Source organism: Leucopleurus acutus (genome assembly GCF_964270905.1).
Source record: "Leucopleurus acutus genome assembly, chromosome: 11".
Lineage (NCBI taxonomy): Eukaryota > Metazoa > Chordata > Mammalia > Artiodactyla > Delphinidae > Leucopleurus > Leucopleurus acutus.
In genome coordinates this window covers 42,513,714-42,528,015 of record NC_139152.1, presented here as the reverse complement: position 1 = coordinate 42,528,015, position 14,302 = coordinate 42,513,714, and the positions used below count along the sequence as shown (strand labels likewise).

General features: G+C 44.0%; 1 protein-coding gene across 1 annotated transcript in view; it reads right to left on the bottom strand.

Moving 5' to 3' along the window:
• SCN8A (sodium voltage-gated channel alpha subunit 8) overlaps positions 1 to 14,302 on the bottom strand; it is a 113,650-nt gene that overhangs the window by 67,871 nt on the left and 31,477 nt on the right. Inside the window, exons 6-8 of the mRNA XM_082850585.1 lie at positions 4,650 to 4,871; positions 3,634 to 3,697; positions 1,733 to 1,874 (exon numbers count right to left, since the gene is read on the bottom strand). Of these exons, the coding sequence (XP_082706711.1) occupies positions 1,733 to 1,874; positions 3,634 to 3,697; positions 4,650 to 4,871 (428 nt within the window). The remainder of the gene's footprint in view (positions 1 to 1,732; positions 1,875 to 3,633; positions 3,698 to 4,649; positions 4,872 to 14,302) is intronic.

Genomic DNA, 14,302 nt, shown 5'->3' with positions numbered 1-14,302 from the left:
CGAACCCGTGTGCCCTGCATCGGCAGGCGGACTCTCAACCACTGCGCCACCAGGGGAGCCCCCACTACTGCATTTTGAACAGGACAGTACTTCACTCTGTGGTACTTCTTCACACTGCAGAACACTTAGCATCCCCAATGGCCAAATGGCCTCCCCTACCCTCAACTCACAGTAAATGTTGGTAGTACGTCCCATTCATTATGACAAAAAAGTCCTCTTCCACTTCCAAATACTCTTAATATACTCCTTTTGTAGAAAAGTGCTTAATTTTTTTTTTAAGGAAAAATCGCTCTGGGCTAAGAATTACATTTGACTTTGTCAGCTCGTTCTAAAACAAGTCTGAAGAAATGAACACAAGACCTCAGCTCATTTATCTACTGGTCCTCAAAGAGCATTAACAGACAAATTCCATCTCTGGGATCAGGTCCAAGTCATAGGAAGTCCCTATCTTGAGGGACATCCTTCCTTAGCCTGTGGCAATAGGATGAGTTTTTTGTGTGTGTGCGCGTGGTACGCGGGCCTCTCACCGCTGTGGCCTCTCCCGCTGCGGAGCACAGGCTCCGGACGCGCAGGCTCAGCGGCCATGGCTCACGGGCCCAGCCGCTCCGCGGCATGTGGGATCTTCCCGGACCGGGGCACGAACCCGCGTCCCCTGCATCGGCAGGCGGACTCTCAACCACTGCGCCACCAGGGAAGCCCCGTAGGATGAGTTTTTAAAGAGGGGTATGACATAAAGGATAGTGGAGGGAAAAGAAAACAGGAAGGAGGATCCCAAGAGTACTCCTTGGGGAAAACTGAGTATTCCTTGAGCAAGCACACAGACATCAAAGAACAGTTGTGCTTTAGGTTATGTACACGGGACCCACTATTACTTAGTTTGCATTTTTGTTCTTCTCAACCACAAATTGAAACTTAGCACAAGTCACAAATATTTCATGGGAAAGATTCAATCCTGAGGGAATACTAGGTTGTACAACAGAAAGGAAGAGTTCTAGGAGATACGAATAAGAAACTTCCCTTAAAGAGCTTCCTTCATGCCTGAGGGGAACACATTTCTTATCCTCAAACTAATTTGCATTACCAAATGCTAGCGTCAAATGGAAAACAATGGATCATCAGAGAATCTCTAAACTGGAAGACCCTCAGCAGTCATCTAGACTAACTTCTCCACCACAACCAGCAAAATTAAACGACTTGCCCAGAGTCACCAAAGCAGCCCAACAGAACAGTAGTGACCTTTTAAAAAAAATCTGTCACAACATTCTTGAACAAATACAAATGTGTTACAAATTTCAAAACACGGACAAGATCTTATCCAAGATCCCTGTGGATAAAATCTCATCTTTATAATGTCTAGCATAGTGCCTTGTACAATGTGTTTAATATTTCTTAAAAAGATGCCCTAAGCCCAAAAATCCCAAAGGAGAAATACTGAAGATGGTCTGGTGAAATGATAGGAAGCAGGCAGAGAATGCAGATTCCCAGGCCAAGCAAGAGGCTCTCAAGTCTGTGAACCTCTACAGCTACCCATGATGAGCATTAAAGGACCAGGCCAAGAGCTGGTCCACTTACTTTTGTAAACCAGCTGACTCTGAGAAATACCATCCTAAGATCCTATATAACGTCTTCACCAAAGGTCTCTCGCACAGAATGTCTCCAACCCCACATAGCCTCATGCAAATTCTATCACCAAAGAAAAAGAGGCAGCACTCGAAAAAGAGGTACTACTTACTAATTGATACAAGTTCTCCCAGTAGTCCTGGGTCATAAGGCGAAACAATGCCAAGAAGGCCCAGCTAAAAGTGTCAAAGCTTGTGTAACCATAGTTGGGGTTCCTTCCTGCTTTCATACACTGGTATCCCTCTGGGCATTGCCTGAGGAAAGAAAGGGAAACAAACGGCTTTTCAATGTAATCCTACCCAGTCATCAGCTGTAAGGCATCTCTGTGACCTTGGAGATAATATATATATAGATGGTTATTTATCACAGGCCAACAAACAGGAATTAAAAAAAAGAAAAAGAGGAAAGAAACAAAGTAGCAAGGTCAATTTTTCAAAAAATGATGTCATGGGGACAGTCAAGGATCAGAATCACCTGAAAAATGTTGATTCCTATGACCTACCCAAGACCTAGGAATAAAAGCTCTGGATATGGGATCCAGGAATCTGTATTTTTAAGGGGCGTGTCAGATGATTCTTATGCATGCCAAAATTTGAGAATCACTGTCCTAGATTCATATCAATGTGCAATTCAACCCAATTTAACTTAGCTGCTATCCGAAATGACAAATGGCTAGAAGTTCCTCTTAATCATCTCGATTCTCTTAACACCCATTGTGACAACCATGTCATACTGGGGATTTCAGTGACCTTGATTATAACAGTTCTTCTGCTTTAAGACTCGCCTGATATTTATTTCAGTGTAATTTCTAGTATCTACTTCAATACAGAAATTAAATGAACTTCTAGTCGTCATGTCACCTTAAAACACCAACTCCTGTATTTACCAATATACTCTAAATAATGATACTACACCCTACATTTATATAGTCCTCTGTTTACAAAGCACTTTCACATATGTTATGTAATTGGATCCTTACATAACCCTTTGAGAAAGTGAGAACATGATTAAATCCGTTTTTAGATGAAGAAACTGAGGCTCACATAAGTCAAATGGCTTGCCAAAAGTCTAGAAGTAGCAGAATCAGGACTAAACTTTGTTGCTGTACACTCATGTTCATAGCAGCATTATTCACAAGAGCTAAAATGTGGAAACAACCCAAGTGTCTACTGACAGATGAATGGATAAACAAAACGTGATATATACATACAATGGAATATTATTCAGCCTTAAAAAGGAAGGAAATTCTGACATATACTATAACATGGATGAACCCTGAGGACATTATGCTAAGTGAAATAAGCCAGTTGCAGAAAGACAATTACTGTATGATGCTACTTAAGTAAGGTACTTAGACTGGTCAAAATCATAGAGACAGAAAGTAGAATGGTGGTCACCAGGGGCTGAGGGGAGGGGAGAATGGGGAGTTATTGGGTACAGAGTTTCACTGTAGGAAGATGAAGAGTTCTGGAGATGCGTGGTGGTGACGGTCGCATAACAACAACAGCATACTTAATACCACTGAACTGTACATGTAGAAATGGTTAAGAGACCAAATTTTATGTTACGTGTATTTCGCCCCAGTATAAAAAGGGGAAAAGATATTACATTGCAACTCTTTCCCCTCCCCCATGTTGTCAGGCCTGGCATATTCTGGGTCAACCTTGGGTGCTAACCTATCATGAAGACGGTGTCCTTATTCGATATTTTATTAATTGTGTTAGGGTAGAATGAGGAGAGTCTTCAAGAGACAGGCAAGATATCTGATGTTATAGATTCTGTCTTTAGCCTTTTACATCTTTAATTTTGGCTTGAGACTATGGACACCTTCACCTACTAGTGAAATGTCAACTTTGGACGGACAAATATAAGACAGAAAGAAAATCTGAGTCACCCAATACGTCGGGCCCACTAAGGATCCACTATATGAGCACAAAGAAAGAGAACATATTGTCCATTTTTGTCTGACAAATTACTTTAAGGGAGGAGAATAAAATTAGGTGAGCTACTCACCCAGCATCAGAACTGTTCCCACAGAGCAAAGGTTCCAGCATGCCAGGAACTGTGTAAAAATTTGCTAGAAAAGTTTGAAGAGGCAGGAAATGAATAAGGCAGATTTCAGTGAATGAGAGAATAAACAGTTACTGATTTTAGCTCATATACATCTTTCCTGATAGCAGTGAAACCTGATAAGAATTCTTTCCCATTAGCTATTTTCCTATATATATTTAACAATGAAAAGTGCTGCTGCGTAGCCTTTAGTGCAATGTTCTTTTCACGGACACCTGACTTCTACTCGTACTTCAGATCTGTATGCCACGTTCTAGCACTTGAATCAAAGGGTTGTTACACCACTCTACTCTTCTATCCTTATAACTTCTCTCTACCAAAGATAAACTGATCGCTAGTTACCATGCCCCACTTTAATTCAGAAGGCACGTTTGCCTTTCGTGTCCCTGAAATCCCCTTTGCAACACTTTCTTGTAGATACTAACTGCCTTTATTCCTCAGGAGTGACTAACAGTGAGACTGCTAACTTTCCCCCACTGTTTTACAGAAGTACTACTATACCAAATATTCCTAAGGGCAAGACCCAAGTGCCTTGGTTCCTGAAATGAACCTGTTAAAACTCCTTAACTGTAATAGGATCAGATGATTACTTAGAGATTACTCGACTCCCTAAGACCAGATTGATTCCTAAGGTCTAAGTAGTATTCAGAAACCTTACTAGGTATATACTCTATAAACTAAATGTTTACATATCTCAGGGAAAAGAGGATTTTTATCAAGTTTCTAAGCCTGATTTTCAAAGCAAAAGTTTAGGGGTACATGTGAAAAAGATCTAAAGTTTCATTTTTGCTTTTAAAGGGAGAGAAAAGAGAGAGGGAGAGGGGGCTGATATCTGAGAGCTTCTGAACATCATCCGACCTCACGGGAAGGGAGTAAGTTCCCAAGGCTCGTTCCAGCAGTCCTGGCCTTCCTTTCTGGAAGGCTTTTTCTTGCGCACTCGCAGAGACGGGGCCACCTACTTTTATTGTTGATGTACTCGTCCCAGTCAAAGCCCTTGGTGCCATTTTCAAGGTAGCTCTCGTTGAAGTTTATGGGCCACACCACACACTTGTTTCGCAGGTTTCCCATGAAGAGCTGCAGTCCGATCAAGGCAAAGACACTCAGGCAGAACACTGTCAGGATCATCACATCCGACAGCTTCTTCACAGACTGAATCAGGGCGCCCACGATGGTCTTCAGGCCTGAGGGGAGAGAACCCCCAGAGTCAGAGTCATCCCACAGCCCTCCCCACCTCCCCCAGCCTCCCCGCTCCGCCACGGCTCTTAGTCTGCCCCACAGGGTCGCCCACGAAGCACGGCCACTTCACCATTTACACCATGGGAATAACAGTGGGGCGGCGGTATTATCAATTCTTCCAGGGGCATCAATTTTCAAGTCAATATTTTTTTGAAAAAGAAAGTCCCTTCTCCAGCATGTGGCTCTTTTCTTCCTGGAAGCACTTCCCTGTCTCTGACTGCTTCTCAGCGACTCAGACGAGTCAAGGTCTTACTTGCCTCAGTGTTGCCACACATGCTGTTCCCTCTGCCTGGAATGCTTCCTTCCCTTCTCTTGTCCCTCCTGCCTGTTTCTTATTCATCCTCCACTCTCACTTAAAGAGCAATTCCCCCAGAAAGCCTTCCCTGACTTTACGACTCTTCTCCCTCCCCTACTATTACTATTTTAATAGCACCTTTTACTTCCTCTGTAGCATTTATCATGGTTATAGTTAATTATGTCTGCCTTGTTCACAGGTGTATCTGCATGGCTTAGCCCACAAGGTACTCAGTAAATATTAGCTGAAAAAACAAATAGAAACTCAGGAATTGAGGAGGCTTCCAGTTTGGAAAGAGAACTACAGGTAAGTTTAAAAGCCAATAATAGGTGAGAAGGTACAATAATATTTCCCCAAGAGCTCTGGAAACGCCAATGTATTGAAAAGGTTAATCAGTATCAATCTAGTATTTGTGGTTTGTATTTCCACTAAAAAATATACCTTCTCTGCATCACATATACTATACCTTTTTTCTGTCCTAGATTAAAAACTTGAAAAAGTTTAAAAAAATATATAACCCACTTGAATTGGCGGTTTAAATGCAAGCCACCGGTTCAAATTTGAATCTGCAGGCAGATTTCTTAACTGCACAGGGAGAGATCAGTGATAGGAGGCAAAGAAAAGTATGGTTGTGGGCTTGTGATGTTTGGATCAAGACTGAGTCTACATGTGGTTCTCCTGGGCATGCTCACACATCAGCTAACCATAAACCATAAGACATGGCCAAGAAAGCACTGAGCACTCCCGGGGTGCCAGAACACCAGGACGGACAGCAGGCAGACGCACAGCCTTGACACACAGGCCTCAAGAGGGATCTTATCCCTAATCTACTTCTTTTCTGTTTTGTTTTCTTTTGTTTTTGCGGTACGCAGGCCTCTCACCGCTGTGGCCTCTCCCGTTGCGGAGCACAGGCTCCGGACGCGCAGGCTCAGCGGCCATGGCTCACGGGCCCAGCCGCTCCGCGGCATGTGGGATTTTCCCGGACTGGGGCACGAACCTGCGTCCCCTGCATCGGCAGGCGGACTCCCAACCACTGCGCCACCAGGGAAGCCCCCTAATCTACTTCTGAAGACAAGACTATCACACTGAAATTCTACAGAAATCCTAACCCTGGCTCTGATCCTAACCCTAATCCCAATTCTAATCCTGAGTCTGGGTAGATAATTACTAATCTTAATCAAGTTATACAACTTACTTACGTGGCCTGAGCAATCAACCTAACCTCCTTGGACCTCAGTGTTTTCATCTTTAAAATGGGGATGATTATAGTAGAATATCACAGGGCTGTTGCGAGGATTAAGCATGATTCATACAAACACTTAACACAGCACCTGGCACACAATAAATGAATCAAATGTTAACCATTTTTGTCTGAACCTTAGTTTACTCATTTGTAAAAGGTATGTAAAATATCAACCTCGCTGGGTTGCTGTGAGGTTTAAATAAGATAATGAATGTTAAATACCAAGTACAGTGCCCGGTAATTACTACCTGTTAGCTATCACTATGATACATATGTTGCCCTCCTCAAAGAGACAGGATAATGGGATGATGACACGGCATGGCTAACCTCGTACGATGGTGATCTAATGGGTGGTGCGGACGTGACTCTTCTTTTGCTGTATTTTGCAAGTGACTGCCTAGAATTTTCAAAGTTGAGTCCAATGGTGGTAATGGATGCCGTGCCTAGCACAAGCCCTGGCACGAAGCAGACACTTAATGTGTTTTTAAGTTCTTTATTGAAAGAGTAAATGAGTAAGAAGTTTTCTTTCATACAGATGTCCTGAAAGGGATGTAAGGGAAATTAAAGAAAAAAGAGCCAAGAGTTAGACTGTAGAGACGTGGCAGTGTGCAAAGGCTTATGTTTGCTCACAGAGCGGGCCTTCCATGGACACTGTGGCCACCAAAGGGAATAGGAAGAGCTTGCCTGGGCTCCAGGGATAAGGCATTTCTGGCCTGATTCCTTGTCTCCTCACAGGGCTGTTCAGAAAGAGCACAAGGCAGGAATCAGAAAGCAGGAATTCTGATCCTGGCTCAGCCACTATTTATGACCCACTGTGTTTCAGAACAAACTTAAGGTCACCTCCCGGTCTCATTTTCTCATACACAGAACATGGATAAACACAGGAGCACCGGCAGTGGGCAGTGGAGGAGAAGCTGAAGAATCGTCTCTAGAAGTGTTTTTTTTTTTTAATCTTTTAAACTGTGCCTTGTGGCACGTGGGATCTTAGTTCCCCGACCAGGGATCAAACCCGTGCCCCCTGCAGTGGAAGCGCAGAGTCTTAACCACCGGACCGCCGGGGAGGTCCCTCTAAAAGTCTTTAAAAATAGGGCAGAGATATTTACTTGTTCGTGATTAAGTAGCTGAAGTTTCAATCTTTTATTCCTAAGTCCTGGAAAATTGCATCATAATCACACAGCTAGGTAAGAAGGTATTGGTGGTATAGAATAAAAGGCAGCTATAAAGAAGTAAAAATTGTTCCAGTGTTCTGGAACTCATTTCAATAAGTTGCTAAGGAATAGAAAAGTCCTTCACTGTATTTGGCTGGGTTGAGGCAGGTGTATGTTGGGTCGATAAGTCAATTCTAGGCTCCTAAAATTATACAGTTCTGCGTTCAAAGTCAAAGAGTGATTTTTAAAGAAGAGTAGTTGATAAACCATAATGGAAAAGAATATGAAAAAGAATGTATGTATATGTATAACTGAGTCACTTTTCTGTACAGCAGTAATTAACACAACATTGTAATTCAACTATATGTCAATAAAAAATAAATTTAAAAAAAAAGAGTAGTTGAATAGGTCACTGAAGAATGGCTGTAAAGTTTATTTTCCTGGACTTCTTTGTGAAGAGCTTATATAGCCATCTCTCCTGAATGGTTCAGACAATCACCTGTCTGAATACTGGATGATAGTTCAAGGCCCTTTCTACTTCTATTTTAATGAATTGAGAAATGAGCTGTAAGCTGTCATTTGTATTAGTAAAAAGAGGATAAAACTTTAAAATAGTCAAACCAATGTATTTGTGACATTAATTAATTTTTAAAAGCATACAATTTTAGCATAAGTCTAATCTGATTTTCCTGGGCTGGGAACTCTTTGGACAGTTCCAAGCCCATACAACAGGAAATTCCAGGCTATGAGCTCAAACTATCTTCTGTTCCATAAGGGTGGGCTCCCAGCAGCCTTGTTTGTAGGAAGTGACCTTTTCGTAGTAGTTAGATGTCAGGATGCACACCTGACCTAAATCTAGATCCTGTCCTCCAGGAATATAGAATGGGACAAGAGACAGTCCAGTAGCCTTTTCATGTGGTGGGAATGATAATGTATAAATCTGGAAGCTAAATGGTAGCCATATTCTATCATTATATTAGGATATGTCTGTGAAGTCAAGACAGCATTCTAAGGGACAGAAAAAGGAAATAGGAGCATGGAGAAGAGAAAGATGAAGACAAGGTACTCCCTGGTGTCTGGGGCTTTCTGGCTCTGCATTCTGCTTTCACTGGCTTCCAGAAGCCCCAAAGCATTCCAGCCCTTAGTTTCCTTGAAGTACTCCTGTATCTTTTTACTTGCAACCAGAGATGCTCAAATAATACACCAACCCTACATGGAACTCCTCACTTTTCTGGGGATTGACCTGAACACTCACAATCGGCTGGTTCAACATCTCTTCTCCATAAACCAGATGCCACTGCTGAAGAAATCTGTACACATGAGTCCAGAAAGCTAAAAAAAATTTTCAAGTGTTTTCCTTTGAAGTCTGAGGCTTAGATCAACTCCTCTGTGGAGTTCTTTCAACTTTCAAGAAGGTTAAAGTAGAGACTTAAGTTGGAAATGGTATTCAGCCGCTTATACTTCACACGGTCTCAAAGGAACAAAACTTAATTAAGCAAAAATGATCACTAAATAACACTATGGCCAACCAAAAAGTTTACTCTCTAAGATTCTCATCCAGATTGTTAGGAGAAAATTAGAGGAAGGCACAGGAAGAAGAAAGGTGACGTAACTTAGTATTTGTAAGTGAAGTTAGGCACACAATTACTCAGCAATATTGAATGGTTACTGGATTATACCCAGGCCTCAGCCAAGACTCTTTTTCCTTCCGTTAGTGTTGATAATTGCAAATGACCATATCTGCAGACACTGATGCCAATTTATGGAAATGACGCCATCAATGCTTTTCTTTTTTTTTTTTTTTTTTTTGCGGTACGCGGGCCTCTCACTGCTGTGGCCTCTCCCGTTGCAGAGCACAGGCTCCGGGCGTGCAGGCTCAGCGGCCATGGCTCACGGGCCCAGCCGCCCCGTGGCATGTGGGATCCTCCCGGACCGGGGCACGAACCCGCATCCCCTGCATCGGCAGGCGGACCCTCAACCACTGCACCACCAAGGAAGTCCCATCAGTGCTTTTCTTAAGCTCAACCTTCATAGTCTTGCCAGCAGTGGCTGCCACATACTAGTAAACACAGCCAAGCAAAAGTGCTCCCCCAGCAACAAGCAACACGGGTCAAAAAAAGTAAGAAGTTGCTGGTAGAATTTCTGACCCGAGGCGTGCAAGAATGGTGAATCCACTGTTCTGGTGGTGAGCGTAAACTGTCCTACTTCCTCAACCAGTTCATAACACCACATACCAGAATACGCAAGAAAACTAACAATCCGAAACAGAGCAGTGAGCTCCTTCATGTGACTCCTACACAACAGAGTGTGACACAGAAGCCACGTGGCGGCAAACTGGACAGCGAGAAGAAGAGGCGAACGTTCACCAGCACTGGGACGTGTCTGAGCAGAAGGAGTTAATAGATTTACTACAGAACAAGGAAAGACAGCTGGACCCGATGTACAGAAAGGTCAGCTACCAGACAGGAAGTCGGACACTTAAGAAATTTTGAGAAGCAGGTGAAGCCGCTGTCACAGAATTTTACTCCGCTCTATGTCCAAAGGCGCCTCTGAACCTCCTGTCACCTCTCCCAAGGCCCAGCAATCCCTTAAACAAATGAACAAAGCCTGCTTATGTGCTAAGTCCAGAGAAACCAGCCATGCATGCTGGGATCAAGATCTTCCACCATGTTGACGCCAGATTATAAATAAGGTCCATTTATCTTTCCTAGTTCGTGGTTCAGGCTGAGAAATCTAACTGGTTTGAAGCAACACGAGCTACCCCTCCTACAAAATGAACATCAGAACAGGCCTCAACAGCAGTAACAAGCAGCTCTCACAACAGGGGGAAGAACAACTCCCCGGTCCCACAGTCTGGCTCGGTCCAGACAAGTCCTGGGGTACAGTCATGCCAGGTCACCTTCCCTGCTGCAGATTCAGTCCTCACAGTGACAGTTCTTGCAGGTTCTTCAGATCAAGAGTAATGTGGGAGGGACCTGGGGGGCCCCTGATTTATTTACTCAAGACTAGATTCGTCTTGAGTAAGCCTGACCACAACTAAACGAGCTCTCAGAGGTGGGGCTGGGAGGGGGCGCTGGGAGTTCTCAGTGTTGCTCCCATCAGGACCACTGTGGTAAACTTCAGCTGTCTTTCCTGAGAAACAGTGTGGAAAAAGGAGAAACACAAAAGCAACTGGATTAATCACTAGAGTATTTTAAAAGAAACAGTGACTCTGAATAGAGTCTTAACACGCTTTCTATCCCCCTTCACAGCGCAGCAGAGATTGCCACATTCATAATGGGCACATTTAAAGAAAACACCTTCTTCGTGAATACTGGGGGGGGACGGAGAAGGGCCTCTCATCTTCCCTGCTTCTTATCTGATACCACAGGTAAAGAGAGAGAGACGGTAACAGAAATGAAAGCAGAGAAATAACAAATCCAAGAGAAAAATGATCAAGAAATTACAGCTCGAAAGAGAGCAAAATGACCAACAGAAGTAGTGCTTTGGGGAGCCATTTAAATGATGATGGAAATGAAAAGGGACTGGCAGCGAGGCCCTCCCAACCAGTTTTATTTACACCATTAAGTGCTACACTCTAAGAAAACCCTGAGACACCTCCTTTGAGATGTCCACCATATCTTGGGGGCATTGTTAGTCCCATGGCTCATGGCCAAAGCACGCAGGAGATGAAAATTCTGAAAAAGTCACTTAGAAGTTCATTTTTGTACCCAGATGAACACAAAGTGAAAACAAAGTTTTAAGGTATACGACATTCTCCACAGAACACTTCAATGTCAAGTTGAATCCAGCAAGTTCCAGACCAAAGAAAATATTCAAAGGGTCTTTTCCTATAACTGACCCTTTTAGCACAGTTTGCATGGCACTGTTCTTCAAGTGGAGTTCTCCGAAGCAGAAGGGAAACCATGAATGATAGGTATCCAGGTCTTGAGTTGGCAAATAAAAAGGGTCAGGATGTGAGTTTAGTCTTTTCTAAGCCACAAGAAGGCTCTAAATCAAAGTATCTCTTGTATAAAAGGCTGGAGCTAACTGGTGCCCTGTACTCTCCAATCTCCAGGGAGTCCTGACTGCCCTGACACATTCAGAGTACCTATCAATACCAAAGATGCTAAGAGGGAGGACGGCATCAGCCAGGTGAGCAGGGTGAGTGCTCTAGGAAAGGGAAAACTCTCATAAAGAGCCCTGTGAGAACCTGCAGGTCGCACGTCAGTTCTGTGGCTGCTCTCACTCCTGTTTTTGGCAGCTTCGGCCGCATAGCACAGGGAGATCAGCTCGGTGCTTTGTGACCGCCTAGAGGGGTGGGATAGGGAGGGTGGGAGGGAGGGAGACGCAAGAGGGAAGAGATGTGGGAACATATGTATATGTATAACTGATACACTCTGTTATAAGGCAGAAACTAACACACCATTGTAAAGCAACTATACTCCAATAAAGATGTTAAAAAAAACCAAAAAGCCGATCATCAAACCGGGGTCAGGAAAAGGCAAAAGAAAGCAACAATTCCACTGAAGTGGCCTATGAGAAAACTTGGTACCCAAAGCAATGGATTTACTCAGAGGGAACTGTGGCCTAACTCTGTAAGTGTGGAGTCAAAATGACTTAGATTTCCAGTCAAGAGAGGGCCCAGGTCTACTGCCTCATACACTGGTGTTACCACCTGGGAAGGAGACCTGGGTAGCGGGCAGGTAGGAACAAGGCAATAGCCCTCTACACGTAGAATGGGGAGCAAAAGGACTTGGGATTAAAAGTCACACTTTAATTCAAGTATCAATTATACCATTCGCTGACAGTGATCTATTATTGGCTTTATTACCCCTTAAAGTTATTTTCCAAAGCCTCCCAAAGCCATCTCAGTTGCGGGGTGCTTCTAGAAATAGGAATCCAGGAATCTATTTCAAACTGTGAAGCTGGTGTCTAAATCTTCATACAAACCCTTTCTTTGGGTTTAGGTTTCTTCTTTATAATTGCTACTGCTAAAATCATTTATGGAGGACTACTATGGGCCAGGCACTGTGCTTATAAATATATATTTGTAATACAGAATATAAAACTAGACATGAATATATACCTATAAAACTAAAGTAATAAGGATAAATTACGTGACATCAGTCAAGAGTTATCTTGCAGAAATGCTGTGGTCAGAAGTTAATCATACAGCAGAGACAGAGACAGAGGCTAAGAGCTGGAGCAGAGACAGCATCTGCTGCCCTAGTTAGTGAGCAGAACGCAGCTTTCCAATTTAATTCTGGAAGAGAAGTTTTGAGATCACAAGAACATAAAGAGACAGATGCCTTGCGGAGTACGCTGGGGGAAGTGAGCAGAAAACATGGGATCATATTTAAAAGAGGCCAGAGGAGGAAAGAGACCAAAGGAAAAATGAAAGTAAAGATTTGGTGGTACAGATGTCCCAAAAAAAAAAATATAAGACAAGGCCTGCCTAAGGGTTAGGCTGCCATCAACAAGCTTCATGAAGCTGCCTAAAGAATGAGCTGAATTTTCTGTCAAACGGATTTGAAACGGCTAGGAACTAAACCTTGATAAGTCAGGGTCATAGTTTTTTGCCAAGGAGAATATACTCCAACTGACACCCAGCCTCTGGTTGATAAGCAGTAAGCTACCATTGCTAAAAATAAAGGAATTCATTTTAAAAAAATATTTATTTATTTGGCTGCACTGGGTCTTAGTTGCAGCACATGGGATCTTTTAGTTGTGGCATGCAAATTCTTAGTTGTGGCATGTGGGATCTAGTTCCCTGACCAGGGATCAAACCCAGGCCCCCTGCACTGGGAGCACCGAGTCTTAGCCACTGGACCACCAGGGAAGTCCCAAGGAATTCGTTTTCTTTTTCATTTAATAAATTTATTTATTTTTGGCTGCACTGGGTCTTTGTTGCTGCACGCGGGCTTTCTCTAGTTGTGGCGAACTGGGGCTCCTCTTTGTTGCGGTGCACGGGCTTCTCATTGCGGTGGCTTCTCTTATTGCGGAGCACGGGCTCTAGGCGTGCAGGCTTCAGTAGTTGTGGCACATGGGCTCAGTAGTTGTGGCTTGCGGGGTCTAGAGCGCAGGCTCAGTGCTTGTGGCTCACGGGCCTAGCCGCTCCGCGGCATGTGGGATCTTCCCGGACCGGGGCTCGCACCCACGTCCCCTGCATCGGCAGGCAGACTCTCAACCACTGCGCCACTAGGGAAGCCCGGAATTTTTGTGTGTGTGTGTGTGGTACGCGGGCCTCTCACTGTTGTGGCCTCTCCCGTTGCGGAGCACAAGCTCCGGACGCGCAGGCTCAGCGGCCATGGCTCACAGGCCTAGCTGCTCCGTGGCATGTGGGATCTTCCCGGACCGGGGCATGAACCCGTGTCCCCTGCATCGGCAGGCGGACTCTCAACCACTGCGCCACCAGGGAAGCCCTGGAATTCATTTTTAATAGGGCCATAATTTACTGGCCCGCTTCACAGCCCAAATCTGTAAATGGAGAAACTTGAGGTTTACCTTCCTGAGGTTCTCAGTAAGCTACATTCTAAGTCTTCCCTCTCTCGGATTCTACCTCCGTGCTTCCCTCTCTCTGCATCTGATATCTAGATAACGTGTTGAAAAGGGGAAAAGAGGAATTATTTTTGGTTCAGCCACAAGGAGAAGAGCCACGTGATGCCAGGAATAGGATGCCTCTGTTCTTCATGTCCCTGTTTCTACAAA